The 27,910-nt window shown below is 34.2% G+C and overlaps 2 protein-coding genes and 2 non-coding genes across 4 annotated transcripts; 1 reads left to right on the top strand and 3 right to left on the bottom strand.

The window, feature by feature from the left end:
* Positions 1 to 1,727: 1,727 nt before the first annotated feature.
* LOC117343353 lies at positions 1,728 to 3,522 on the bottom strand. Its single transcript, XM_033905695.1, has 2 exons — positions 3,450 to 3,522; positions 1,728 to 2,434 (listed from the first exon to the last, which is right to left on the bottom strand). The coding sequence occupies exons 1-2, from the start codon at positions 3,520 to 3,522 to the stop codon at positions 1,728 to 1,730; spliced, it is 780 nt and encodes a 259-aa protein (XP_033761586.1).
* A 7,283-nt stretch (positions 3,523 to 10,805) lies between these two features.
* On the bottom strand, positions 10,806 to 10,888 carry Trnal-uaa. The gene has a single exon. It is a non-coding gene; the product is annotated as a tRNA-Leu (tRNA).
* Positions 10,889 to 11,626: 738 nt separating this feature from the next.
* Positions 11,627 to 11,709, bottom strand: Trnal-uaa. The gene has a single exon. It is a non-coding gene; the product is annotated as a tRNA-Leu (tRNA).
* Positions 11,710 to 12,131: 422 nt separating this feature from the next.
* On the top strand, positions 12,132 to 26,709 carry LOC117343845 (proteasome subunit beta type-3-like). Its single transcript, XM_033906381.1, has 6 exons — positions 12,132 to 12,285; positions 15,167 to 15,351; positions 15,728 to 15,835; positions 23,921 to 24,098; positions 25,586 to 25,680; positions 26,109 to 26,709. Exons 1-6 carry the CDS (start codon positions 12,283 to 12,285, stop codon positions 26,155 to 26,157), a joined length of 618 nt encoding a protein of 205 aa, XP_033762272.1. The 5' UTR covers positions 12,132 to 12,282; the 3' UTR covers positions 26,158 to 26,709.
* Positions 26,710 to 27,910: the final 1,201 nt, after the last annotated feature.

Below are 27,910 nucleotides of genomic sequence, written 5' to 3'. Positions count from 1 at the left end.
CCGGAGTCCAAAATTTTATTAAATAATGTACATAAGGCAGGCAGTAATAAATGTTTACCAACTAAAAAACATTCATTCAAAATTCCATCAACTCCATGTGATTTTCCCCGATTCAAATTACGAATAGCTTTATCAATTTCATCCATAGTAATAGGGCAGTCTAATTCTTCAAACAATGGCACAGAGCTTTCATTTGGATCGTTTACAAAAATATTCGCAGAACAAGTTTCATCCCTTGCCTCAGCAGCCAGATCTTTAAAATGATTATACAAAACACTCATACTCATTTCGGGACCGGATGCTTTAGAAGTTGAAAATTTCTTGAAGAACTGTTTCGGACTAAATTTCCTCATGTATTCCAACATGTCCCCTTCAAATCTAATATAGTTTTTCTTTTTAATGACTTCGGTCGATTTATACAACCTTTTTTTACCAATAAGATTTTTGTGATTTTCTGTAGATTTACATTTGTTAAATATATTCAAAGCGTTTTTGTAACTATAAAATAAACGTTTTAAGTCAGAGTCAAACCAAGGTTTGTCCTCGCTGATGTGTGCGCCTCTAGACATATTTGTCTTGTCACGCCTCATTGCACCCTCGGTATTTCGGTTCGAATTAACACGGGCGATAAAAGGATTCATAGCACAGTTTAACTCCTTAGTAAAGCGGTCAACACATGTATCGATATATTGCTGTGTTACCTCACCGGTCAGTGTAACGGACGCGTTAATTTTTTCGATATTATTTGCTAAAGTATTCAAAAAGAGTTCGCTATGGTCGTCATTCCAGTTAAAAGTTGTCATCTCGGTACACATGTGCGCGTCCGCGTGCGGAGTACTGTGCTCATCCAATGAGAATCGAGTAAACATTTGAAAATGCAAGGGGGCGTGGTCAGACAACACATTGAAATTACACACTATAAAGTGTTTAATAACATTAAAAAGAATCGGTTTTAATAACAAATAGTCAATTACACTCCAACCATTATGACCACAATATGTAAAATCATTAGAAAAACCATCCACATCCCTGCCGTTAAATATGCGTATACCTGTTGTTTTTCAAAAATCGATTAATCGATTCCCAAAATGGTTGACAGTGATGTCAGGATTAACTCGGGTACCATATTCATCGTCAGGGATGTAGTCAAAAACATTTGAGAGTCTCCTCTCTAAACTTATATGAATCTTATCGTGTTGGACAAAGTCATGCTTAGTCCCAGTACGACTATTAAAGTCACCAATCAACCCAATTTCACCTTTATTTGTGTATCGGTTCACACTATCTTCAAGTTCATGGAACAGATCACAGTTATATTTGTTATAGTAAACAGAATTTTGAGGCGGTATATAAACACCGGCTAAGAAAACATCTCTATTTTCAACTAACAAACTCTTATCTATCTTTAACCAGACAACAGAGTCATGTATGATTTCACAGATAGAAACAAATTGTTTTAAATTAGATTTTATCAAAATTACTATACCGCCACCCTGGGTAGCAGTAGTAAGCTTTCTAGGTATTATATATGTATCAAATCCATCAATATCAACATGGTAATCATTAGGGATCCAACACTCTGTTAGGATAATTATATTATAAGTTTTAATGAAATTAGTTAGACTAGAAGATTTCAGTTTTCTATCGAAACCGCCATTAATATTCCAATATAGCAGGCTTATACATTCAGACCCTGGGTCGATACAAGACCCGTGCTCCACGTTTTCCTATGGGTGACGTTTGCGTGTGTGTGCACCTTTAGGGGCACCCCTAGGGTTGCCAGGTGCCTGGACATTTGCGGACGGAACGGGCGGGTCCGGACACTTGTACAAAACACCGTCAATATAAAGTTTGTCTTTAACAAATACTGCCCTCTTTTTGTCGTCACGGGCCTTCTTCCATATCGGCCATAGCTCCCTCCTCACCTCCTGTACTTCCTTTGGGTATTGGTCAGAGATATAAATATTTGAACCTTTCAGTTTATTGGATTTTTTTTTCAATCGTTCCTTTTGCTGGAATTGGTTAAATTTGGCGACGATGGGTCTCACTTTCCCTGTTGTTTTTGGACCTATCCTATGGGCCCTGTCGATAAGCAGGTTCTCCGTAAAGTCCAGCTTCTGACTCGCTAGTGTTTTCAGTTTATCAATACAGTCCTCATTGGGCACACGTTCCGAAATTCCTGTCGTAGGATCAGATCTGTCGACAAAATCGGGTCCCCCCTCCTCCGGGATTCCAAAAAATAATAAATTCTCTCTCATAGAGCGACACTTTAAATCAATGACATCATCGTGTAATTTACTGAGATCCGTATGGTAGACCCGGGTTTCCTCAAATTTTCTATTTATAAAAGTTTGAGACTCCTCTATATCGTCCAGCCGAACTTTCAAGTTCTTGACGTCTTCATGGAGATCACGAAAAACTTTTTCAAGTGAATCTAGTTTAGAAAGTTTACTTGTTAAAGTGTCAACTTTTGATATGAGCGGTGAAATGAGGGCTATAGCAGATGACAGTTTGATGGTATGTACATGTTGGCCTTACTGGCCCCCAGGGTCTGATTGGCGGGATCAAAAAGGGTCAAATTGATCGAAATATTTCCAACCTTTGGCGACCTTTAACTGTAAGATTTCCTATGAATTTGAATTTGCCTAAATTTATTTGATTGCATAAATAGTACACAAAAGGATTTGACACAATTCATCACAACTTATCAATATCCTCAGCGCAACACAATTATGCATATGCAAAACTTAGCAACGGCCAGATTATAATTAATCAGTATATAATAATTCTATTATAGTGTCTTAATTTTCAGAGCAGAAAAGGAAAAGGGAATGATAAGGAAAGAGAGAGAGAAAGAAGCATACTTGTTGAAATGAGAATAAACTGTAAAAGATAAGGGGCAGGCAGATGACATGAATATTATTCATGTATATTGAATTGTACGCTGCTTATATAAATCTATCGTTATCAATAATAAAGTTTTGAACATGTTTACAAAATGGCCTTGTTTCATTTTATATCTAAGGAATTAACATTTATGTATGTAATGTTTCTAAACCATAATAGATTTTAAGCATTGTATTTCTTTGTACGTTATATAATGGGCAATGAAATATCAAGTGTTTTCCTTCCTCTGTACTATGTCCACGTCGACAGGACGGGCTGACAGTTATTAAGATTGCTAACATTGTTACGAATACGACAATGTAAAAATGTCCTCTATCATTTTATCGTACTCTTTAAAATTTACAAGGTTTGGTCAGAAACTTGTACATGTGATATAAGTCTCTGGTTTGATTGATCTTTTAAAGTGTTACTATTTGTTTTTTATATAGGCCTAGAATGTATAAAGTTTTGAAGACCTCAACTATCAAATCAAAGTTAGATACAGCATATCAGAGACTTGTATATCAGGGAGACTGGAAACAGTCTATAGCTATATATCTTGCCAAATATCACCCATGCCCGGAAGTATCGGAGTGCCTCGTTCTGAAACCCAGGTGACACAGAATTCGCCGCCATATTGGCTGCATCGCCTCGTAGCGTTTCGAAACACACTGGGATTTAAAGTCTATTTTGTGGCGAAATAGACCGACATTAAACGCAAGTCACACGTTTGGTTTCTGGTTTGGTATACTTTAACAAATCGGTGTAAAGTTTGCGTTATTTAATTGATGTTAAGAGAGGTAAATTTGTCTTCAAATTAAGGTCGATATACAACAATACAAAAACTCGTATCGTGCCGTGGGTCAAAATTACCCAAACGGTCCAGGATACTCCTTTTTTTCTAGTTAAGTGAAATTTAATTTGTTGAATGTTATATTTTCTTTGACATTTCCTACATTGTTGTTTTTAATTTCAAATAGGTCAGACGTTCCATAAATACTTTATTTTATATCAGAAAATGGGCATTTTCACGGGATGAGGAAGACACAAATTAGCATGTTATTCAAGCTCCCGGTCAAAATTATCCAAAACGGTCCAGGATATTCCTTTTTTCTAGTGAAGTAAAATTTAATCTGTTGAATGCTATATTTTATTCGACATTTCCTACGTTGTTGTTCTTAATTTAAAATCGGTCTGACGTTTGGAAAATACTTTATTTTATATCAGAAAACGGGCACTTTCACGTGATGAGGAAGACACAAATTAGCATGTTATTTAAGCTGTGGGTCAAAATTACCCAAACGGTCCAGAATACTCCTTTTTTTTTAGTGAAATGAAAATTAATCTGTTGAATGCTGTATTTTATTCGACATTTCCTACATTGTTGTTCTTAATTTCAAATTGGTCAGACGTTTAGAAAATACTTTATTTTCTATTAGAAAACGGGCACTTTCACGGGATGAGCGGGACACAAATTAACACGCTATTAAGTGATGGATCAAAATGACCAAAACGGTCCTAAATAATGTTTTTCTAGGTAAGTGAATTCGAAGTTGTATCTGTTGAATGGTATATTTTCCTTGAGATTTCATACAATGATGTTCTTAATTTCAAACTGATTATTACAAATACACCATTTTATATATTAGAAAATGGACACTTTTAACACAATACTTATTAATTTACCATAAAATTGATTCATTGTGAATGTTAAAATGCGTCTGCTTGTTGCGTCCTGTGCCACCCGGTATGTACGTTAATAATAATAATAATAATAATAATAATAAATTAGTTTATTAAAGTGTCACGCATTGATCAACATAAAATACATTATACAATAAAATATACATAGTACAATGATCAACACCCAGCCAGTATGGTTGACTTATGAGACACTTAAAACAGTAAAAAAAATTATCACATATGTTATAATAAAAGTGTATCACCTAAAAGTCAATATATATATAGCTTAATGTACACAGACTACGGTATAGTATGGTCAAGAAAAATATGTACATATATAAAAGTATCACAAAACTGAGGCTGAACTATTGTACGAATACATGAATGAGTGAAATTTCAATTATGACCCCTACAACTGTTGAAAGTTCAAATGTTCAAATTTCAGTAAGTGGAAGTAACGAGATCACGCATATTTAATTAACTCAATTATTACCGTATTTATTCTAGAACACATATGCTTATTTAAAGTTATTATTAAGTTATATATCCTTGACAATATCAAGAGAGGATATGAGCGAAAGTGATGAGGCAACCCAAACCTACAATCGCTCACTATCTACCCTACATATATTCAAATAATCAATAAAATACTTTTCGCCTATTGAAGAAGGATGAAATGTTACTTGCTACAGTTGGCTGGAGATCATCGTTTAACATAATACTTATGAATTTATTTTTATTGTTCATATCATGAAAACCGTCAATATGCTGAGCACATTTGAGAAAAAGAGTGTGTCTTAAATCAGAGAAAAGTTCACATTCTACTAAGAAGTGTTCCTCGTCTTCAATTTTTTGCAGAGTACAAAATTTACATTGTCTATCTGCCAGGGGTATGGGCGGCCTGGCGTACCGACCTGTCTCAACGGCCAATGGTAGCGATCCCGCGCGAAAAAGAGCTAAGTTACGTCTATGGATTCTGGGTATGTCAAGTCTGACGTACCGCTCAGTTTTAACATCGTTTTTAAAAGTTCTGTATGTACGAAGTTTGTTACCGTTAGCATTGTTCCTATCGTCATATAGGGCATTATACCATTCAAGCTTGTCGTTATTGGCTAGGTTGGTAGACAAATGTCTCATGACGTAATTCGTAGATAATTCGACGTCGGATACCAGATTGTTCGGATCAATGGCGTTACATAGACGTTGTACTGTGCTAAACCAACCTTTCCTTTGATTTGTTGTCCACATGAGAATTTTATTTGACAAACGATTTCTTCGAAGACGGCGAATTTTACATAAAAGTTTCACACAAGCTACGTTTTGTTTATAAACAGAAGACTTCCACCCCATATCGCCTCTTGTGGCTATATTTGATGTGTACTTTCCAACCCCTAAGAAAAACCGACAAGCCTTATTTTGTACTGTGTTGATCATTGAGAACTGTTTTGTTCCCCATATAGCACTGCCGTACAATAAAATAGGTTCAACAACGGAGTTATATAATCGCGTAAAAACATCATACGTCATTCCACCACAGGCGATGAATTTACCGATAAGTGCTCCTAGGGCTCGACTCGCCGACTTAGACAATTCAGACACCGCTTTATGCATTTTCAAATGCTCATCAAGCCAAATTCCTAGGTATTTGTAGGAGTCAGTGATTCCAATATCAACTAGTCCACATTTGAATTGCACATCAGTTTGGGGTATCGAGGGGTTTCTGTAGTGAACAACTTTTGTTTTTGTTGGGTTAACTGATAACTTCCAATCGTTACACCAATCGGAGACAATATCAAGTAGAGTTTGTAGCTTGGTCGGGTCCGGGGCGATGATGGCAATGTCATCGGCGTACAGTAATAACGACAGCATGACGTCATCCAGCTGGATACCGCACTGAGCCGCGTTTATTTTGTCTGCTAGGTCGTTAATATACAATGAAAACATACTTGGTGATAAATTGCATCCTTGTTTTACTCCGGATTCTACGCTGAACCAAGGGGTGAAGTTTCTATTTACTTTAACTGAACACTTAATATCACGATAAAGAGACTGTAAGGCTGATAAAAATCTACCATTTATGCCATAGCGGTGTAATTTGTACCACAGTAGGTTTCTGTTCACATTGTCAAACGCTTTGCGCATGTCTATATAACATACGTAGGTAGACTGCTTGCTGATTTTTCGGGTGTTGATGACAGAGTAAAGTGAGAATATATGATCCTCACAGCTGCGGCCTTTTCTGAATCCATTTTGCTCGTCACAAAGCACGTTGTTCAATTCCAGCCATTTGTTGAGACGTGTGTTAAGGATGTTACTATAAATTTTGCACGGTACCGATATTAAGGAAATCCCTCTATAATTCAATGGTACACGCCTGTCGTCAGAGTCAGGTTTGTATATAGGATTGATAATGGCGCTATTCCATTCAGAAGGAACACAGCCCAGGTCGAAACAGCCTACACAAATTCTATGGAGTAGATCTATCGCAGTTTCGTTTTTTAAAACTTGACCACCTCCAGCTAGATGTAACAATATTAACACCCCCAACCCCCTCCGGCCATGGACGGTTTTACCTGTATCTTCAATGCCGGTACAGGTAGGACTGTGATCTAAAGTTCTATGACTGCAGTTCAAAGGAACCTTGCAACTTACCTGTGATAAAATTCACAACTTACCTGGCTGTGATCGGGTGACATGTTGACAAACGGTGATGAGTACACAAGCAAATTCACACATGTTCCTAATAATCTGATATTTGTATAATTGTCTGTAAAGAATTTCAGGAGGTATCAAACGCTATTTTTATCAGCGGTATTATCAAGCAGGGACATACATATCTTATATGGGGTGTATCTCAGGCTCATTCCCCGAACACCAACTCTGGTAAAGACAAAGGAAGGTGTTTATGTAGGAAGTTCTTTGAAGTTTAGTTATAGTCTGTTTCAATATGGAATACCAACTCAGGTAAAAAAAAAATAGGGTCAACTCAGGTATATGAATCAGATATACATGAAGTTTTCTAAATTCAAAGCACTGATTATAGATATTACTATTAATAATGACAATATCTGTTGATGATGACTGAACGTTGACATGTGCATTCGCTAGATACATGTACAACTTTATAAGAATATTACTATAGTTCTGCAGTAACTGATCAATATGCATGGTGTTGCATAATAACAATTATTAAAACAAATCCAATACAATATATGCATAGCTATTCTAAGTAAGTTAAAATATAAACAAAAACTATTTCTAACTAAACCTGGAACAGATACAACTTTTGAAAAATATTACAATTCTACAATAATTGAATTATCTATACAAACCTGAAAAACGTACAAAGTTAATCAATATAAAAAAAATACAAAGTCTAATTAATATACAATTAATTTACAGTGAAAAAGTATGGATTTAAGATTATGTAATTGTTGATTATCAGATATATACAGCATTTACACTATAAATGAAAAATGATACAAGGCTGAATTTGCTGAAATAATATAAAAGAATGTAAATTAAACAATCGTATTAAAATATTTTTTAAATATCTACACTACAAATTAAATCAATCTGACACATCCTTTAATAAAATGTTCCAAAGTATTCAACGATACAATTGTTTTACAATTCAAGATTCAGTAAGTACATATATATGTATGTCAAGATGATGATCAGCAAAATATGATGATTTTCCAAAGTGTGCTTAAGTTTTATACACTATTTCTGAAATAGTTTGGCAATCATTAACAGCTAATGACTGATCACCTAACAGGTGAGTTGATTTACCTGAGCTGATTTACCTGTGTTCTTACATTGATGATATTTCTGTAACAGACTATAACTCCCTATCAACACACCTTAACCCCTATGTAAACACCCCACCCTAACCAGAGTTGGTGTTCGGGGAAGACCCCATCTCTGAACGCCAACATTTTGAATTTACCTGTAGGGCAGTTGGTTTTGATAGCGATTATAGTCTTTTCCCTAAAAGTAGTCTCAATGCCAACAGGTCCTTTACCTGTAAATGTTACCTGTTGATACTACCTGTAGGTGAAATTAAGGATTTATAATTAAATATCATGTATTTACATGTACATCAAAAATATTTATTTTATCTGATATCTAGTTTCAAATTTAAAACAATACAATATTTTTGCTTGACAATTATCTTTATGTTCAAAATTATGATTTTATTTTATCTTATTTAGTCTTAAAAAATCATTTATACTCATTTTTTTAAAGGGGCCGCGGTGGTTAAGGTGTAACGACACTTTATCACTAGCCCTCCACCTCTGGGTTGCGAGTTCGAAACTCTACACAGGCGTTCACTTGTATCAACGAATTTCAATATTCAGAGTATGCGCTGATAAACGTATTCTACTCAAATCAATTATTGTATGTTTTGGTATATGTTTATATAGATAACGTTGTAGTGATATATAATCTACTAAATAATGTAAACATATCTTGTCGTATCTCAATGCAGTTCTTAGTACTAAATAGCTTTAATCAATACTTAATTACATTATAATACTGGGTATACACAATTGGGAAGAAAACCTAATTAACTTAACTTTTAGTTTCTTTCCATCAAAAAATCCATTTCGTAAAAGGCCTCCATTTCCACCAGAGTCCAATACAATTGTTGAAAATAGTAAGCAAGGCTTGATTTACAAAATCTTCATTGTAATATTGAGACTGTCAATGCCGTATGCCTTCAGAAGCTTTATAGCACTTTTCATCCATATATAGATATCACGAGAGAGATCTAGAGTCCATATCAACATGTAAATCAGTATTCTGCTGGTCATTATCAGAATGGGGTTTGTTCTTGTATTATAACGTTTTCCGTAGGTGCTTCCTATATTGCCTTTGTTGAGAGGTACATGTACATGCATGTGTGTCCAGTTATTTTCAACTTTCTACATATGCATATTTTTATTTAAGATATCTTGATTTTTAGTAATGTAAGTTTTTATTTCAGATATTTTTACTTTCTCTATATAAGACTTTTTATTAGAGATATTTAATAATTTCCATTTGAATATTAGTGATGAGATTGGTGAAATAAACTTTTCAGGTTATTAGTTAACAAAAACTATTCAGTGCTATGATGGAACTGTAAGTGGCATATATAAGTACATTTATGAACAAATTTTGTTATTGCATAGATTTGTTGCTATTTTTCAAAACTTTATATGTTCTATATTACTTAATTGCTCATTTTTTTGAATGCATACATGTGTGTTCTAAGAAAACGGGGGAAAAAACCCCAAATACAATTCTACTGTAAATCTCAGGTGACTGTACAGGTAAAAAAAAAGACAGCTTATATGAAGCAGTATATAATTACCCTCCCATTGTTTCCTGAAACAACACCTACCTATTGTTAAAAAAAATGTTGGCGTTCAGAGAACACCCCCTTATATGTCCCTTTATCAAATAATCATTAAGGAACATAAAATGTCAAACTTTTCAGGAAAGTCAAAACCAGGAATAATATCCATAGAAAAAAATATTAGGAGAAAGATCCTACGGTCGGTTAATTTATGTACATGTACATGTGCAATAAAAAAACAACTTTAAACTTTGTCATAGTAAACATATTATCTGTCCGGAATCTGTTTTAACGTCTCAAACTATGAGTCAAAACTTTGATTTTTTGTTTTGTTACACCCGGCGATTTTAGGTAAAATTTATCTGAACAAGACAGTAGTAATTGATATTATTTACAGTATTTACGGCCCGTCACTGTGTCAGTGGACGATCTGAGCCTTGATCTAACACTAGGTTTAGTGTAAGGCGCAGGCGCACAGCCAAATCTCGCGACACAAAGCTTCCGCTCCAGATAACAAAAGGGACATGCGTGATGTAGCGAGACTTGCCTATCCTTCGAATCTCTGGTATATACGTCTCTGAGCATATAGATCTACCATTGCCATACAATTATAAATATCTTAAAATGAATCATTTAGGCCTATTGGAAAGGAAATAGATTCAGTTAACTAGAGAATGGTATACAATCTTCAATGTTAATGAATACAGAGAAATATATAGATGTCTATACCGTTATATCTTGTACGACGACAAATTTAATTTCTTTGTGAAAATTTAGAAAAATAATGTAGTGCCTGTACATCAATCATCTTCAGCTATATGTCCTTCTAGAATTTTCTTCTACTTTTGGTTTGAAGTTGGCTCTAATTCCTCAATGTTGTTCAGAAAAATACTAGTACGGGTGGGGTTCGAACCCACGCGGAGAGACCTCCATTGGAACTTAAGTCCAACGCCTTAACCACTCGGCCACCGTACTGCATGATGGGTAATTCACACACTGTTTATAAATATTTGTTTCACCAAATTGCATCATATTTATCGTCAGATAAAGTTAGAATCATACTGTACTTCTAGAAGGTTTTTTTTTGTATTGGCGAAGTTTTATCTTAGATTTGCCACAGACATAGCTTTGTAAAGTTATTTTCTTTCTATAGTAATTTTGCAAAAAAAAAAAGGTTAATATTAGGCCTACTGCTTGAATATAGCCCGTTAACCAAAGTCGTATATGTGCGTGTTTATCTACGTTAGTTTTTTTTAACTTACCCAGTCAGAATTGTATATAATGCGAAAAATTGATCAGAAACTTGTACATGTGATATACAAGTCTCTGGTTTGATTGATCTTTTAAAGTGTTACTATTTGTTTTTTACATAGGCCCACAGTATAAAGTTCTTAAGACCACAACTATTAAATCATAGCTAGATATATCTACCCGTGATTGGCAAACAATGATAAATAGCTTAAAATGACTCATTTATGCCTATTGAAAGGAAATAGATTCAGTTAATCAGAGAATGGTATATATAATCTTCAATGTTAATGAAAACCATTATCTTGTAAGACGACAAATTTAATTTCTTTGTGAAAATTTAGAAAAATAATGTAGTGTCTGTGGTTGAATTTCAATGATCTTCATCTATATGTCCTGCTAACATTTTTTCTACTTCTGGTTTGAAGATGGTTCCAAATTCCTCAATGTTGTTCAGAAAAATACTAGTACGGGTGGGGTTCGAACCCACGCGGAGAGACCTCCATTGGAACTTAAGTCCAACGCCTTAACCACTCGGCCACCGTACTGCATGATGGGTAATTCACACACTGTTTATAAATTTATTTGTTTCACCAAATTGCATCATGATATTAGACCGCTAGTTTGAAAACTGTCAAATAAAGTTATAGGATCATATTGTACTTCCAGAAGTGTTTTTGTATTGGCGAAGTTTTATCTTAGATTTGCCACAGACCTAGCTTTGTAACGTTATTTTCTTTCTGTTGAATATTAAGAGTATGATGTGTTTGCTTTCATATCCTATACTATACTATCTACTGTACTGTAGCGTTAACCAGAGCCGTATATGTGTGTGAGTGTACTTCTACGTTAGTTTCCAAAACTCCCATAGAGAATAGGTATCGTATATAACGCGAAAGATTCTCACTTTTGGTTTTAGCAACAGTTGTAGGAATGTAATAACGACAGATGTATCAGGTTAGTAAACAGAGTTGTCTCCCTTCGTCGGTATTCTTCACCGCCATAGTGACTTGCATGTTGCCGGCAAGAGAAAAGGAGGAGTTCTCGAAAGATTTACCTGGACTATTGGATTCAGATATATTCCATAGTGACGAATTCAGAAATTTCAAAAGTTTTACACCATGGTTAGTTTATGAAAAATGATTTATGTTCAAACAAATGTAACCATGATCGTCATTTTGTTGCTGTGAAATGGGCCCACTTGCCACTGTTACATGATATTTTACTTTTTGTAATTGGTCTCGACTTAGTTCGGCGAATAGGTTTCGTATCTCGCTGCATGATTAAACACCTGGTATGATTGAACAGATATGATAATGATCTGAAACAGACATGGTGTCAGGACCAGAGGAAACTCGGGCTAGCCTTATGGCCTATATGGTCTCGATCAGGAGCTACATGTACCAGTATTTTAGGAAATTGCATATTTCCCCAACCTGGTAAAAGTGGAGGGTATAATGTCACCTTATTAGCTTAGGTTAGCTTCAATTTTCCTTTAGGTAGCGGTGTACAGTAAAAATGCCCAATTTTGAAAAATATGACACATGTCTTAGATATGTAAACATTGCCAGTTAACCCTACATATAAACTCTAATAAAGTATATATATTTGTAATCTGTACAACATTTGCAATTTTAATACAGCTCTGAAGGATAAGTTAACTGATATTTTCTGTGATTTTTAGAGCTGTGAATACCATGGTAACAGCTTAAAAAATGCTCAAAAATTGCAAAATATTATGATATTTGACCCCAAATGACACAATTCTCTACACATTTTTTTTCTGTAACCTATTTAAAATTAAATATCTCTATCCCAAAGACAGAATTAATCTTGTTTTGACATATGTTGTAAATTAAGTTTTTCCGATATCTCACCTTTACTGTGGGCATCCATTATTCGCTGTAGGCAAAACTAAATTTCCTGTGTAAACACACTTACGGAAAATCCGGAAATTTAAAATCCGGAACCAATTTATTAATTTTTGTTTTAACAAATGTGAAGCCTGTATGTACTTCTTCATACTGAATATACCAATTATAGTGTACATTTATTTTTTCATTTTTTATGCATATCATAATACAGGAGTTATTTGCTTAACAAAAAAATTGCCCATGGCCAGGCTGTCCTACTGTAGTGTGCTACCTTAGCATAGTAGTAGGAAGTTTGTCCTGTGAGCGAAAGGACGCTAGTTTGAGCCTAAGCGTGGGCAGGGTATTTTTCATTACTCCTTAGCCCGAGTTTCCTCTGGTCCTGACACCATGTCTGGTGTAGGGCTAGCTGCGATAACGTAGCTCTGGACGACGGACGGACAGACAATTTCTGACAGATGGAGAGCAGTGTAGACAGGGTATGAATATTCGTTCTAGTGTAGGGCCAGAGCGCGCACTACTATATGAAATCTTGGAATTATCCAACACCGTTTGGTGTCGCTAAGAATCTGGTGTAAATACAATAGAATCGGGAGTGACATAACACCTACCTTACATACCGTATTTGATCTAATAAGGGCGCCCCTACCTTTTTTCAAGGAAATAAAACATTTTGTCTATTCCTACAGATGACATGTCAGTGCAAAGAGCACCTGAAACTAATTAACACACATACAAATAATAACTTGCCATCTTTATTTGAAGATAAAGTAAAAGACTTCATTCTTGTTGATAAATAACTAAAAGACATTGTAAATCAATTATTAGTTCAAAGAAAACAATGTCTGATATGATCTGGGAAATCACCCGTGCCTATAAATAGAACACAAAAGAGTTCCATTTGAACAAAAATAGTGGAACACACGTTCTCTGGCCTTAAGATCAGTTGGCATGGTTTACAAGTTTACAGGAATATTCAAGTGATGTTTAAGCTTAATATATGATAATGAATAGATATCTTCATCTGGAATATTTTTATGACTGAATATTTTACCGTTTCCACAGCCTTGGGTATTCTGCTATAAGGTATAGTCTGTTTAATAAAACTTCAGAATAACTAATCTAAATAAGGGCACCCCCACTGTCAACTACCCGCGCCCTGCACCCTTATTAGGTCATATACGGTATATGGATAAATGAGATTTTTTTTTTACCCCAGAACACCCATTTAGTCCCACCTAGGCGTTTTATTCCGTCCGCTTTACGCTAGTCAAAATTTCATACTGTTTACCCTCCATATTGTAAGTGATAGTACGACTAACCACCCGAATCGGAATGCAATGGACCTAAAAGATCACATATTAATTATTGCGTTTTTCTTCTTACATAGTTTAAATTAAGAAAATTAAGCTTATTATTTCCCAAAACCTGTTATATGCAATTCAAAAATTCATGATTTATAAATTATAAGCGATAAAATATATAAAAATAAATGTTGTATTTTTTTTCTTTTTGTTCCATCGCGCACTGATTAGGGTAATTAGGCTGCACCCGACCTAAATAGTTAGCAATATGGCGTCGAGTCAAGTATGAAATTTTGACTAGCGTAAAGCGAGGGTCTATACAGACGGAAAAAACACTGAGGTGAGACTAAATGGATGTTCTGGGGTAAATAAACATCTCATTTTTCCATATATGTAAGGTAGGTGTTATGTCACTCCCGATTTTATTGTGTATATATATATATTACACCAGATTCTTAGCGTCACCAAATGGTGTCCGATAATTCCACGTTTTCATATATAGTAGTGCGCTCTGGCCCTACACCAGACATGGTCTACACCAGACATGGTGTCAGGGCCAGAGGAAACTCGGGCTAATTACTCCTTAAATCTTCCTATTACACATAAAGATGCAAATTGTAATAATGAGTCGGTGTGGATTTTACATAGTATTAAAATACAGTTTCTCTCATTCAGCTGATTGAGCATGCTTCTTTGGCTCAGAAGGTAGAGTTGTGGCTTATCACGCTGGAGATTCGGGTTTAATTTGTGTCAGGGGCATTCATGATCAACAACATCCAAATAATTATCAGTAAAAACATTGTGTTGACTCACCTTTGATTCTATTCTAGAGTATCCTTGAGTACAATGGTGCGGCTATCATTGCCATGAAGGGAAAGAACTGTGTGGCAATAGCTGCTGACAGAAGGTTTGGTATACAAGCTCAGACTGTTAGTACAAACTTCCAGAAAATGTTTGAGATGGGACCAAGACTATTCATTGGATTACCAGGTCTAGCAACAGATGTACAAACAGTGTATGTATCTATTTATATAGTTCTTGTTATATTTCTGTGTATTATACATTCTGACAAAAAAATATTGGACAATAATAATATTTTCTTGTTGTATATTCTTATTTCAGTATTTTTGTAAAAGTGATAAAAAAAACCAGTAGTAATCAAGATATACGTGTAATCCTGATTACTATATCTTTATTTATTTTACAATCTATAATGATTGATAGATACTACCGTATTCATACATTTATGTAACATGGCCATACATGGTTTCATATTGTTAAGTTCCCCATTTCTGAAAAAAAGTAATTTGACTTTCTTTCGTTTTTTTTTTTTTTTTTTCATTTTGATTTTTGTGTCATACATGTATCATCTCAAAGAATTTTGTTTGCAGTGCTCAAAAATTACAGTTCCGTGTGAACCTGTATGAACTCAGAGAAAACAGAAGAATAAAACCAAAAACATTCATGAGCATGGTATCCAATTTGTTATATGAAAGGAGGTAAGTACTCCAATGATTTTGAATTGCCTGAATTGTTATGAATAAATTGAAACTATGCACATAGTGTAAGCGTGCTGATCATAATATAGTATTATGAACTCTTTGAAAAATTTGTTCTTGAATTGTATGGTCAGCAATATTGCTTAGTCAAACAATCTGCTTGCTAGTGACTGTTGAGCGAGAATAGGAAGAAGGTGTAACAACTCCATTGAAAGCTCACGACGACTCAGCCCCGATGACCGGACCAATGCCAACATTTAAATTTGATCAGCAAGCACGTTTAGCGCTAGGTTATTAGATTGTATCCGTGATCATTAGAATGCGTCTGTGATTTAATATATGCCACATATTTTAGCCTTAATTCAGGTTTTTTTATGGAGGCGTTTACGCCTGCCATATTACAATCACCTACGAGTTGTGACGTCACAATCTCTCACTTTCATTTTCGTTATATTTCCTTTCACAGTTCATTTTGTAGTTTCTTTCGGTTCATATATGATGTAGTTGAACTATATATACATTTATGAAAACTATCACGACTACAAATAAAGTGCTATTACATGAAAAAAGGTATATTCAGTATAAATTTCTCTTCGGCGGAAGCCCGGAATTTGAGACCTCTGGTGGTAATTTCTGTAACTAGGGGTAATGATTCGCTTATTAGTCCAAGTATGAGGCACGTCATTGTAGTCCGTCATTCAAAGTAGATGTGCACAGAAATGTATTAACTATGCTGATAATGTTGTGAACATTTCAGGAACTATTTTGAATAAACAATAAGAATAATGTCTTGTAAATATCTACACCTGCATCGATTTTTGCAAATCTATATCGAAAATACTGATTGAAGGGAGATAACTGCGATATTCTGACGTTACCTTACAGAGGACACTTGTTTAACTACTAGGAATAAAGACGGCATAACAACCCAAGCGCAAACAAATTTCCGATTTTCATAAAACCCTCCAGGTTTTGGCTAACAACATTTCTTTTGTTTACAACTTGGTAGTTTGTTCACGAGATTTTATGAGATTTGGTCCGATATTTAGCGATCACGTGTTTCGTCTGTTTATGTTTATATCGACCCCCCATATATTTTATACATACATTATTATTGTAACGTGTTCCTGTGAACTGATCGAAGTCCCTGTGTTTCAAATCTATGAATCGGCAGACCTACGTGATGGCGTGATGGAATTCGATCGTTTATTTTTCAAAACTAAGAAAACTGGCACATATCTGTCATGGTGGTCATTTGTGCTGTACCTTCCCCGACAGAGACAATATACAGAATCTGGATTTTTGTGATAAGGTTTACTGCAGTAGCTACTCGCACTCGTAATATATATGAAAATGCTAAATTATTATTGAACCAGCTTGTCTTATTTATATATTATTCAGCTCACGATTCAATGCAACCTTTTCAAATGTTTTCATGTAATATATATATATACATTTGTATGCACCAAGCTGTGAAATGTTTGTATTACATAGAATATTTAAACAATACAAAGTAATTGTAGATTAACAAAATGTATACCAATTGCATTTTAACGTACTAGTACAACTTTTTGTTGTTTTCATGTAATATAACTTTTTGTTGTTTTCATGTAAAATGATAAATACATGTATATCTATTGGCAATTGATATACAATCCATATAATATAAGACTTTCTCAAATATCAATATCCTCATAACTTTCAAAATAAATCTATATTTGTATTTGAAATTTCATTAAAAATGTTTGATTTTCATGTCACGAACAAATCCCTTAAAATGATCATCAATCTCCTTATTGGTCTCCAGAAAGTGTGAAAATAAATGAAACTTTTTTGTCAATAATTCTATTCATTATGAATTCATGTATAACCATTTAGGGTTTTTTTCAATGTTGACCTTTAAAACTATATATATATACAAGCAACAATCTGTGGGATGTCAAATATGGAAGGTTATAGCTGTTTCAGGATAAATTCCCAAAAATGCTTATAAGTACTGTTTCTTATCACTGATCACATATATTGGGTTTTTGACTATTATGTGTTATTGCTACTTAAGTGTGAATTTTTTCGGCTTCAGTGATAATGTATTTCTTTGTACTTATGTGCAACAGACATCGCGAGAGTTTAATTCTCCTACATATAATATTGACTCCTACAAAAAGAAGTTGAGTGATCATGATTGGTTGACTACGAGAGGCATTTTATCAAATCTCATATTTACCATACTGATTGCTCATGATCATATTTCATCCGGCCTAGTAAACTCTAGAAAAAACATCTTAATTTATGAAAGTAGCTAACTCCTTTAATGTATGTGTAAAAATTAAGTATATATATATATCGTACAAAACATCAAACTTCTAATATGGTAGAAATGAAACATACATTTAGGCTGACTGCCTGATAATATAATACAATTTGTACAGAGTTTACAATCCTTTGACATTCAGCTCATAATATACACCATTATAATTTGATCTGTCGTCATGTGTCGGTCTTCTTCTTAAGACCAAGATATCGCAGAATGGTGTACAAAAGGTTCTTAAGCTGTTTTATCAAAATTGTTAATTTCATGGCCCCCTATGTGTCGCATTCTCCCTGGGGAGAGGATACATTTTGCTATAGTTTATATAGAAAACTCATCACACATATTTTAGCATAATTTGTTTCATTTTCATTGGAAATTGGTTAGCACGTGGTTAGGGCAAACTTTTCTCAATGACATATTGTCAGAGAATGTCAAGGCCAACGACTTATGGGTTCGAATGTCAAAAATAAAAATCTTATATTGATTTTTTTTTTTTCATTTCATATGAAAGAACATAGTCCACTGAAACAGAATGTGCATATTTTATTGTCATCAGATAAAAATATGGCAGAAAGATATGGCACTTGGAAAAGAATCATAAAGCTATTTTCTCCAGCCAAAATTAAAAAATAATCCAAAATTGCAGAATAAAGGTTTCTGCTCTTTTATCTATAATATACACATGAAGGCTTGATGTTTGGCGCATCGATAACGTATGGCTGGCTACAAATGTTATACTTATATTTGACCTTGACCTTCATTCAAGGTCATGGGGGTCAAATGATCAAGAAAATTCAAAGTTCTTTCAAATTATTAATTTGGGTCACATTTTAAAGAATCAGCCCTTTTAAAGGTGTGTGCAATGCATCAAGGTCAAATAATCAAAATGACGCAGATATGGCACTTTTAAAAAGAAATTCCTACCAAAATTAAAAAATGACCCAAAACTGCACATACACACGAAGGCTGGATACATGTAAGATGTGTGACTGGCTACAAATATTGAGTTTATCTCTCTGACCTTGACCTTCATTCACATTTTAAAGAACCGGCTCTTATGAAGGTGTGTGCGAAGTTTCAAAGGCAAATTATTAAAAATGATGCAGACATGCCCTTTAAAGAATGTTTTCTTGCCAAAATCAAAAATTATCCATAAATTGCAATTCAATTGTTGGCTCAAAAGGGGTCAATTTGGCTCAATTGACGGAAATAACTTCTTCTCTGAAACTAAGCAATCGATATAGCTCATACTTGACTGGTAGCATCCTTTTGGGTAGGGATTCAAAATTGTAAAAATGGTGGGGTTGACCCCCGGGGGGCAGGGTCAAAAGGGGTCAATTGGTTTCTCTGAAACTAAGTTATGGATATAACTCACATTGGTGTGGTAGCAATCCCTATGGGGTTGTACGCAAAGTCAATTTCATTTCATGGATTGATTGCACAATTTGGTATAAAACCTACATTCGTATGGTAGCATGGTTATGGGTGGGTATTCAAAATTGTACGAATGTTGGGGTTAACCTCCCGGGGGCTGAAGGATGGGACCAAAATAGGTCAATTTCGCTAAATTGACATTTTAAGAATAACAATAAACCAATGTACATGTACCCATATAAAATGCTTATGATATATTGACAAATAAACTTAAGCATAATTTTTGTTTCATATCTCATAAAACCAGGTGAGCGATACAGGCCCTCTGGGCCTCTTGTTTTATCTGTGAAACCATTCAGATCCAAACTCCATAAGGCTGTATCTCCATTTGCCCACTTTTTAAAATCACAATATGGGGAAAATGTTGTGATAGGGATTATAGTCTATTTCAGAGTAGTTCACCTTGTTTTTACCTGTGATTTACCTGTGATTTTCACCAGTGTTACCTGTGCTACATGGCTCATACCTATAAGGAACTATAACATATAAGTAGCTACATGTATAATTTTATGCAGTACTTTATATAGGAAAAAATACACATTGATTACAGTATTATTATTTTGTTGTTATTTATGATGCGCAATGTACCTGTTTATAAGTATTTATATTTAAATATACAGTACTTTATATGAAAAAATAATAATATTGCATATAAAGATAGAGAGATATATCTTTTTTCTGAAATGTTACATAAATTGTATTATATTATGCAAGTGTAATGAAAAAATGCAATATGTTACTGCTAATGTATTACTAGTGCTTAATGTATAATGTGCTATATATGTTTGTAAATATGGTATGTATCTAATGTTTTTTTTATATCTATGTGAATATGATGTTCTTTTTAAAGGGACATCACGGTAAAAACGTTGTAATTTTCAATGATTGTACGTGTTTTGTTCCTTTCCAGTTATGTTTCTGTGCTGTCCCAATGTTCACAGTCGATCCTCATGTCCAGCTTGACCACTTGATTTAGTTGGGAATCCCCCTCTAAATTTAGCGCGGAAATTATTTTTAAATCACACGTAACTGTTTTGAAATCGAGGCAACACAAACACACGGTAGTTTACAAGGCGAATTGGATTAGTTGGACAACGATATCATACAGTGGTTTAAATGTTAAATAACACGTTCTGTATATATTCCGGCACATATATTTATGTGTAAATAAGTGTAAACACCGTACATATAGTATAGTGATAGTAGCGATGTACTGGTACAGACTGTATAAATATTACCGAGTTTGTGTAAATATTACCGAGATTGTCATGACCTACTATCAAGCAATCAAGCAGAATACGAGCAGCGTCCGTATTACTGCTGTTTTCATGTTTGAACTGTATTGTACTGCTTCCCCAGTTTAATTCTAGGATTGTGTTTGACCCATTTTCCAATTATTCTCTTCATTGCGGAAGCTGTTATCGTTTTCAACCGAAGTCGATTCACATTGGAAGCCATTTTTGTTTTCAGGTGTTTTAGTGTGTTGTGCGCATGCGTGTTATCGTATATGTCACAAAATTTGCATATTCAGACTATTGATCAACGAATTGTGATAACCTTTTTATAATTAATAATTGATGTTTTTTATATACATATATCATCAAATTCGAATGGTTATTGTTCATAAGGATATTTTTTAAACAGATATACCCAATAATATGAAAAAATACAAAATAAAAATTGGTTTACCGTGATGTCCCTTTAAACTGAAGAATGTAACATAGAATGTTTGAAAAATGTTAACTATTAAAAATGCAATATGTTACTGCTAATGTATTACTAGTGCTTAATGTATAATGTGCTATATATGTTTGTAAATATGTTATGTATCTAATATTATATATATGTGTGAATATGATGTTCTTTTTTAACTGAAGAATGTAATATAAAATGTATGAAAAATGTTTTTAGTATATAATATATATTATAATGTATTACCAGTGCTTATGTATAATGTTTGTGGATATGTTAACTATCTAATGTGTGTTCTTTCTTATATATATATGCTTGTAAATATGATGTGTGTATGATGAAATTCACGGATAAATGATAAAATAAAAAAAAAAACTATAACTTAGTGTTATTTTCTCCACTTCTCAGGTACATAAATATACCTCTCTTTTTGCCCACTTTTTAGCACAGGTAAATCATACAGGTTAACACAGGTAAAATTATTATGGAACTGACTATAATTGGTTTTCCATTGTTCTCCTAAGTATACACTTTTCTTTGTTCTAAAAAAAGTGGGCAAATGGAGAACACACCCTCCATAATCTTGCTGGACAACAAGAGATGAACACAATCCTGATGTAAAAATAGGCCCAGGGTTCTTTCCCCACCCCAAGGGCCTTATACAATCAAATTGAATTGATATCAAATATGAAATTTTTCTTCAATATTTTGCATGTAAAACGCTGTATATTTATATACAGTACCTATATAGCTACTAGGCTATTATCTACATCTTGGTGCTAAATTAAAAAGCTACAAATCACAAATCACAGTTTATTGTGAATATTGCCATTGGATCTATTAAAATAGATGGAATTGATATCTAATTTTGAAATAATTGTCCTTAAAAATGAGGTCTTTGTTGAAAAAAAAGTGTAATAACTTTTAAAAGCTGTCAATCTAATTTTGATATTATTCTAAGATCAAAATAGAAAGGAATAAACAATTTTGTTTACAAGATATTGAAAGACATTGCACACTTTCAACAAAAAAGTAGCAGACACTCCCTGTATTTTCAATACATATCGTGTATTGTTATAACTTATCGAAATGCATATCATATTGTTTCGACATTTCTAATACCCAGGCCTATAAAATATAAGTTTGTTTTAAACACATAAATGCAAATTTTGAACTACTTAAGTATAAAAGATGGTTTAAAGTATGAATGTTAATGACATGTACCTAAGTAGAAGTTGATTTGAAAAAAAAATTAAAATGTTTGACTTTTTAAGTAAAGGTTTGATTGAAATAAGAAATGTTTAACTACTTTTAGAAGTAGGTTTGCAACTTTTAAGATGGTTAAAACCATTATTTACATCGAAACAGTCTAAACCATTACATTCATCAGGACTGTGAAAACCATTATGTCCAGTTGGTTTGACACACTTAAGTGGAAATGTTTAGTCATGTTGATATCAGTTTAATTTGTATTCTTGCTTTATTTCAAATATCTCCTTTTACATCTGACTAACGCCTCCTACAGTACTTTCAGTACTTTGATTTATATTCCAAAATACACCACGCACGAGACAGCTGATTGCAAATTTTGGCCCCGACAATGTATAAATAACATGCGATATTTGTATTCGTGCTGTATGGAAAACTAAGAAATCGTCCGTGTATTTTCACATATAACTAGTCTTAACTTAGCATTATGATTATCTAATTGTGACTGGACATATCTTAAGTATTGCCAATCAAAGTATTACCTGAAAACCTGCGACCTCACGCTAGGTAAGCAGGCCACGCGAGGTGTCGCTTGCGGTAAAGTTGAAAGGATCGGCTGCCCGATCGTGCTGAGTGACATGAAGAGCATTCATATCAAGTCAAAACAATCCACAGGTGTCCCAATTAGTGATGGATAATTTTGCAGGTATCAACTATGTTTGGTAGATGATACGACTGGGCATATTTAAAAGCAGACATGTTGATGTTCTGACCTAATTTTACCAACATATATCGCCTATTTTTACAGTAGTGCTTTCATAAACGCAACAGGTTATGTAGACTGCTTTAGATGTATTAAAGAGACCATTTATCACAATAATATAGCGATAGTTTTTGATTCAGATAAAAAATATAACCATGCAAAGATTATACTGTACAAATGTTTAACTTTTGTGTCACAATGAAACGTGTACGGTACTGTTTTGGGGCCTACTGTAGCTACGCATTAACCGAGCGGCTTCGCGCAATAACCATCATAATTATCGTGAAATGAAGAACGTTTACGATCAATTAACATTGAATTAAATAAAATACTATCATTTTACTAACTTATAAATGTGCCATTGTTCAGACCGCCGTTGTTACGTATCAGATTTACGATGGATGTGTTTGTGTCTAATGATTTCACTCTGCCGAGATTTTCGCCGATATTGACTCGAATAGTTCGAACTCACACTTATTTTCTGAAGCATAATTTCGAATAATTCGAACTGGTTCGTCAATATTTATTTAATTTTGTTCGAACTAACTGGAGGTTTACCGTAAGAAGATTTGTTATATTATGCATTTTGTAGTATCCTTAAGTAAAATTTGCCAGGAAAACAATTAAATGAAATCATCAGGTTCCAGAGTCGTATAATTTTTGTTTCCTCCTCCAGGTTTGGCCCTTATTTTGTTGAACCTGTAATAGCTGGTCTTGACTCAAAGACAGGTGAACCATATATTGCCTCAATGGATCTGATTGGCTGTCCTATGGTGACAGAGGAATTTGTTGTAAGCGGAACCTGCTCCGAACAGATGTACGGCATGTGTGAATCACTATGGAAACCAGATATGGTGAGTTATTGGGTGTGAATCACTATGGAACCCAGATATGGCTTAGTTATTTGGTCGCATGTGTGAACCTGATAAAAAGCTCCTGGAATTGAACCAATATTTAAGATTGGTTACAGACCCTCAGGAAGATTGATAATATATCATCGCCTGAAAGTTAAAAAGGCTAATTTCCAGAATTTTTACAATTTTGCAATATAGATGAAGTGCCTGATTAAGTTATTTAACACTTCACTGACTATAATTGCATAAACATGACATGGCTACAACACACTTAATTCTGACAATAATGTAAGAATTGTTCTTGACAAATAGGTTATGCCTATTTAATATCAGCTCATTAAACATCAAAACAATATATACTTTATGTTTCCGATTATCTGTGCTCCACTTCATGCTACAACATCAATATTTTGTCTTAAACATCAGAAGATGATCATGGGATTAAAAGAATCGCATCTATTCATTTCTCAGCTATCTCATAACATGTACAACAATACAGTGGTCCCCCTCTTATGAGACCACCTATGGGACAGGCATCAGGTGGTCTTATAACGGGGGTGGTCTTTGTTGAGAGTTTTGTCATCTGAGTGATGTCAGTGAGGTCAATGATCACACAAGCTAGTACATATTACATTATATACATAGACGATTCATTATGTTAAGTTAAAATGTGTTTTTCAATGTTCTCTGTCAGTAATGTTTTGAATTTGGTTTACTTGTTGCATGTGTAGTATTGAAAGAAAGTCAGCATGACCCTTGACGTTTAGCAATTTGAGAAGACAAATCTGCTTTTCACAGAAGTAAAAAGTGTCAAAACATGTCCAGATTTAAAACTGATTGTGGGAGTCAAAAGCCTACTCTCAGTAATCTACTGAAATAAAAAAAAACTGTGCTGTTAAATATGATATTCATTTCAAAATTTTCAGAGAGTTATGTCCCTTTTCCTAGTTAAGAGAATAACGTTTATACTTCTAAAGTTTTGCATTAATCTTCTTGAAACTGCCATGTACATTTAAAGCATGCATATTCGTTTGCTATGTAACTCATTTTAACCCACCATCATCAGATGAAAAAAGATGACTGAAAAGTGGCCCTTTTGAATTTTGACAGTTGAAGATTGTTATCGCTTTTTCTCGTAAATTATTCATGGACCTTTGTTGAATTACATATGTAGGTTCCTCTTGTATTATTCGAAGCTGTTGCTTGTATTTCTCATTGAGGTCTTGATTGATCTTTCTCAGATTTCATATGTAGGTCACCCTTGTTTTCAAGTGATTAAAAGGGAAGAAGAGAAAAAGTAGAGAAAAGATCAGTTTAACAGAGATCCAAAAAAGGTCATTTGATGATAGACACCAATATCCTTCTGGGATCTCTTGTTCAATAAACCTTTGAAGAAAGAAGATAATTATTGTAACCAAAATATAGCGCTGTCTGGTAAAGGTTTTTGATTAGGTAATTCAATGTGTATACTTATTTGTAAATGACAGGGACCTGAGCAACTGCTGGACACAATATCACAAGCTTTACAGAGTGCTGTAGATCGAGATGCAGTGTCAGGCTGGGGCTGCATGGTCCACATCATGTAAGTATCTTCTTTCTTACCAGTGATATATCCCTTGTATTAGAAAAAGGTTATTGTTTTCTCTGGATGTACTGTGGAATGTTTCTATTATCTGAGGTTTATGATATTGTCCATTAACTTCACAGTAACAATAACATACTATGATGACTTGAAGTATGATTTAAAAAAAAACACCACAGATTTAAAACTATCCATGTTCTGGTTAAGAACAATCTGAAAACGATTCCACTTCTTATGTCTGATAATTTGTCATGGAGCAATTTAGATTTTATTTGGCAAAGAAATAACATTTCTTGGTCACAAAATCAGTAATGTTATATCAGTCTTAAATTTCAGTTGCCCTATCTACATAATATGTTAAAAAAAACTATATTTTATTTGTTGTTTTATGAGCATATTTAAAGATGATGTGTTTGTATGTTTTTCAGAGAGAAGGACAAGGTCACAACAACAGAACTAAAAGGAAGAATGGACTAACTGTGATTATCATATGTACACATTTCATAGACATTTCACTATTATAACATGTGTCTGTTATTTACACATGATGGCTGACCTGTGGACAAACTCTTAATTCCCTACTTCCAAGGATGGTTCCATGTGAATTAATTAAAAGGATAAACAGACTTGTCAGCAGACATTGTCAAACACTTCTTCTTTCTTCTAAAATGTTAACAATTATCTATGTGACATGAGAGTATTTATTTCTCAGTGGATCACATATGTTTCCCTTTAAATTGTGGTCATAATAACAGAATGAAAAGCATTATTTGGTGTGCGTATGTATATCAAAATTTGCAAATTAAAAACTATTTGAACATGAAATAAGTGAAATGTTTGCACAGACAGAGAAATCTTGACACACTATAACGGAGGAACCGTGCACAAACATAAAGTGCTAGCACAGTAAATAGTGCATGACATGAAAAAATGTCTTCATCATTGACAGAACTTTTATGTATGGTTGGTGAACACATGTTAATTACATTAGAATGAATCTGTGTATGCAAATAAATATTTGTCATTTAATTAGATTGTTTGGATTTTATGCCATCACATGGTAAGGTATTGTCTGTCGGTTAGCATGTTAGCAATCGCTCAGTTGCTATCATTTATTAAAATGAGTGGTGTAACGATTCACTGATGCATCGATGCATTGGATCGCAGTGTGGTGCATCGATGCATCGTCTATCTTTGATACTTGAAAATGTGTAGTTATCTCCCTTGACCAAGGTTAGCTTACGTTTTGTAGTAAAAGATGTGGCTGACAAGGCTGTTCTAGTGGCTTATAAAGCTGCCTGTTAGAGTTCTTTCAAATCCAAATTATCCAAATTCAAGAACGCTTCGAGGGACTCTGATATTCAGGAAATACCACAAACAAAACATGACTACTGTACAATAGAATATCAGACATCTGATAGGTCACCAGCTTCTCATATATTGCGATACATATCGTATCGTGACCCCTGTATCGCAATACAAATCATATTGCTATCCACCTTGCGATACTCGGCTCTTATCAAAATGTTTTAAAATTAATTTTGATTCAGCCATACGGATGTAAAACCATATTATTTTTGAATGAGTTTCTTTTTAAGGAATTCGACACAGAGGTCTAGGTTAAAGTTTATATACAGCATGCATTTGACGAAACAAGTCACAAGGTCAAGGTCACATTAGTCAAAATGTGTTTCTCTTAGCTGATGGATATTTTGTTTTGACTTTTTGAAGCAAAGCAGTTCAGCATTAATCAAGAAACCATGGAATCAGGTGAGATTATGCCGTACTGTGCCGTCCGTCGTCCGTCGTCTGTCGTCCGTCCATCGTCCCTCCGTCCATCAACAATTGACTTCTTCTTCATAACCGCTGATCAGAATTTGAACAAATTTGGTCAGAAGCATCCCTATGGGTAGGGGACTCAAAATTGTACAAATGTTGGGGCTGACCCCTTGGGGGCCTCTAGGGCGGGGCCAAAAGGGGTCAATTTGGCTGTATTGATATAAATGACTTCTCTGAAACCGAGCAATGGATATCACTTATATTTGCCTGGAAGCATCACTATGGGTGAGGATTCAAAATTGTACAAATGATGGGGCTGACCCCCCAGGGGCCTGAGGGGCGGGGCCAAATGTGGTCAATTGGGTTATATTGATATAAACGACTTCTTCTCTGAAACAGAGCCATGGATATCGCTCATATTTGTCTGGAAGCATCACTATTGGATGGGGCT

This window comes from Pecten maximus, chromosome 15 (assembly GCF_902652985.1).
Source record: "Pecten maximus chromosome 15, xPecMax1.1, whole genome shotgun sequence".
NCBI classification, from domain to species: Eukaryota; Metazoa; Mollusca; class Bivalvia; order Pectinida; family Pectinidae; genus Pecten; species Pecten maximus.
The sequence above is the reverse complement of the archived record's forward strand: the minus strand, read 5'-3'. Positions and strand labels throughout refer to the sequence as shown.

What these genes read in the sequence shown, in the direction of transcription:
- LOC117343353 (XM_033905695.1), bottom strand. Translation starts at nt 3,522, where the DNA reads ATGGCGGCGAATTCTGTGTCACCTGGGTTTCAGAACGAGGCACTCCGA. An exon ending in CCGGGCATGGGTGATATTTG is followed by an intron (nt 2,435 to 3,449) that starts GCAAGATATATA and finishes TTTCTAAACTAG; the next exon opens with ATTCACTTGAAAAAGTTTTT.
- LOC117343845 (XM_033906381.1), top strand. An exon ending in CACTATGGAAACCAGATATG is followed by an intron (nt 24,099 to 25,585) that starts GTGAGTTATTGG and finishes TGTAAATGACAG; the next exon opens with GGACCTGAGCAACTGCTGGA. An exon ending in GGCTGCATGGTCCACATCAT is followed by an intron (nt 25,681 to 26,108) that starts GTAAGTATCTTC and finishes TATGTTTTTCAG; the next exon opens with AGAGAAGGACAAGGTCACAA.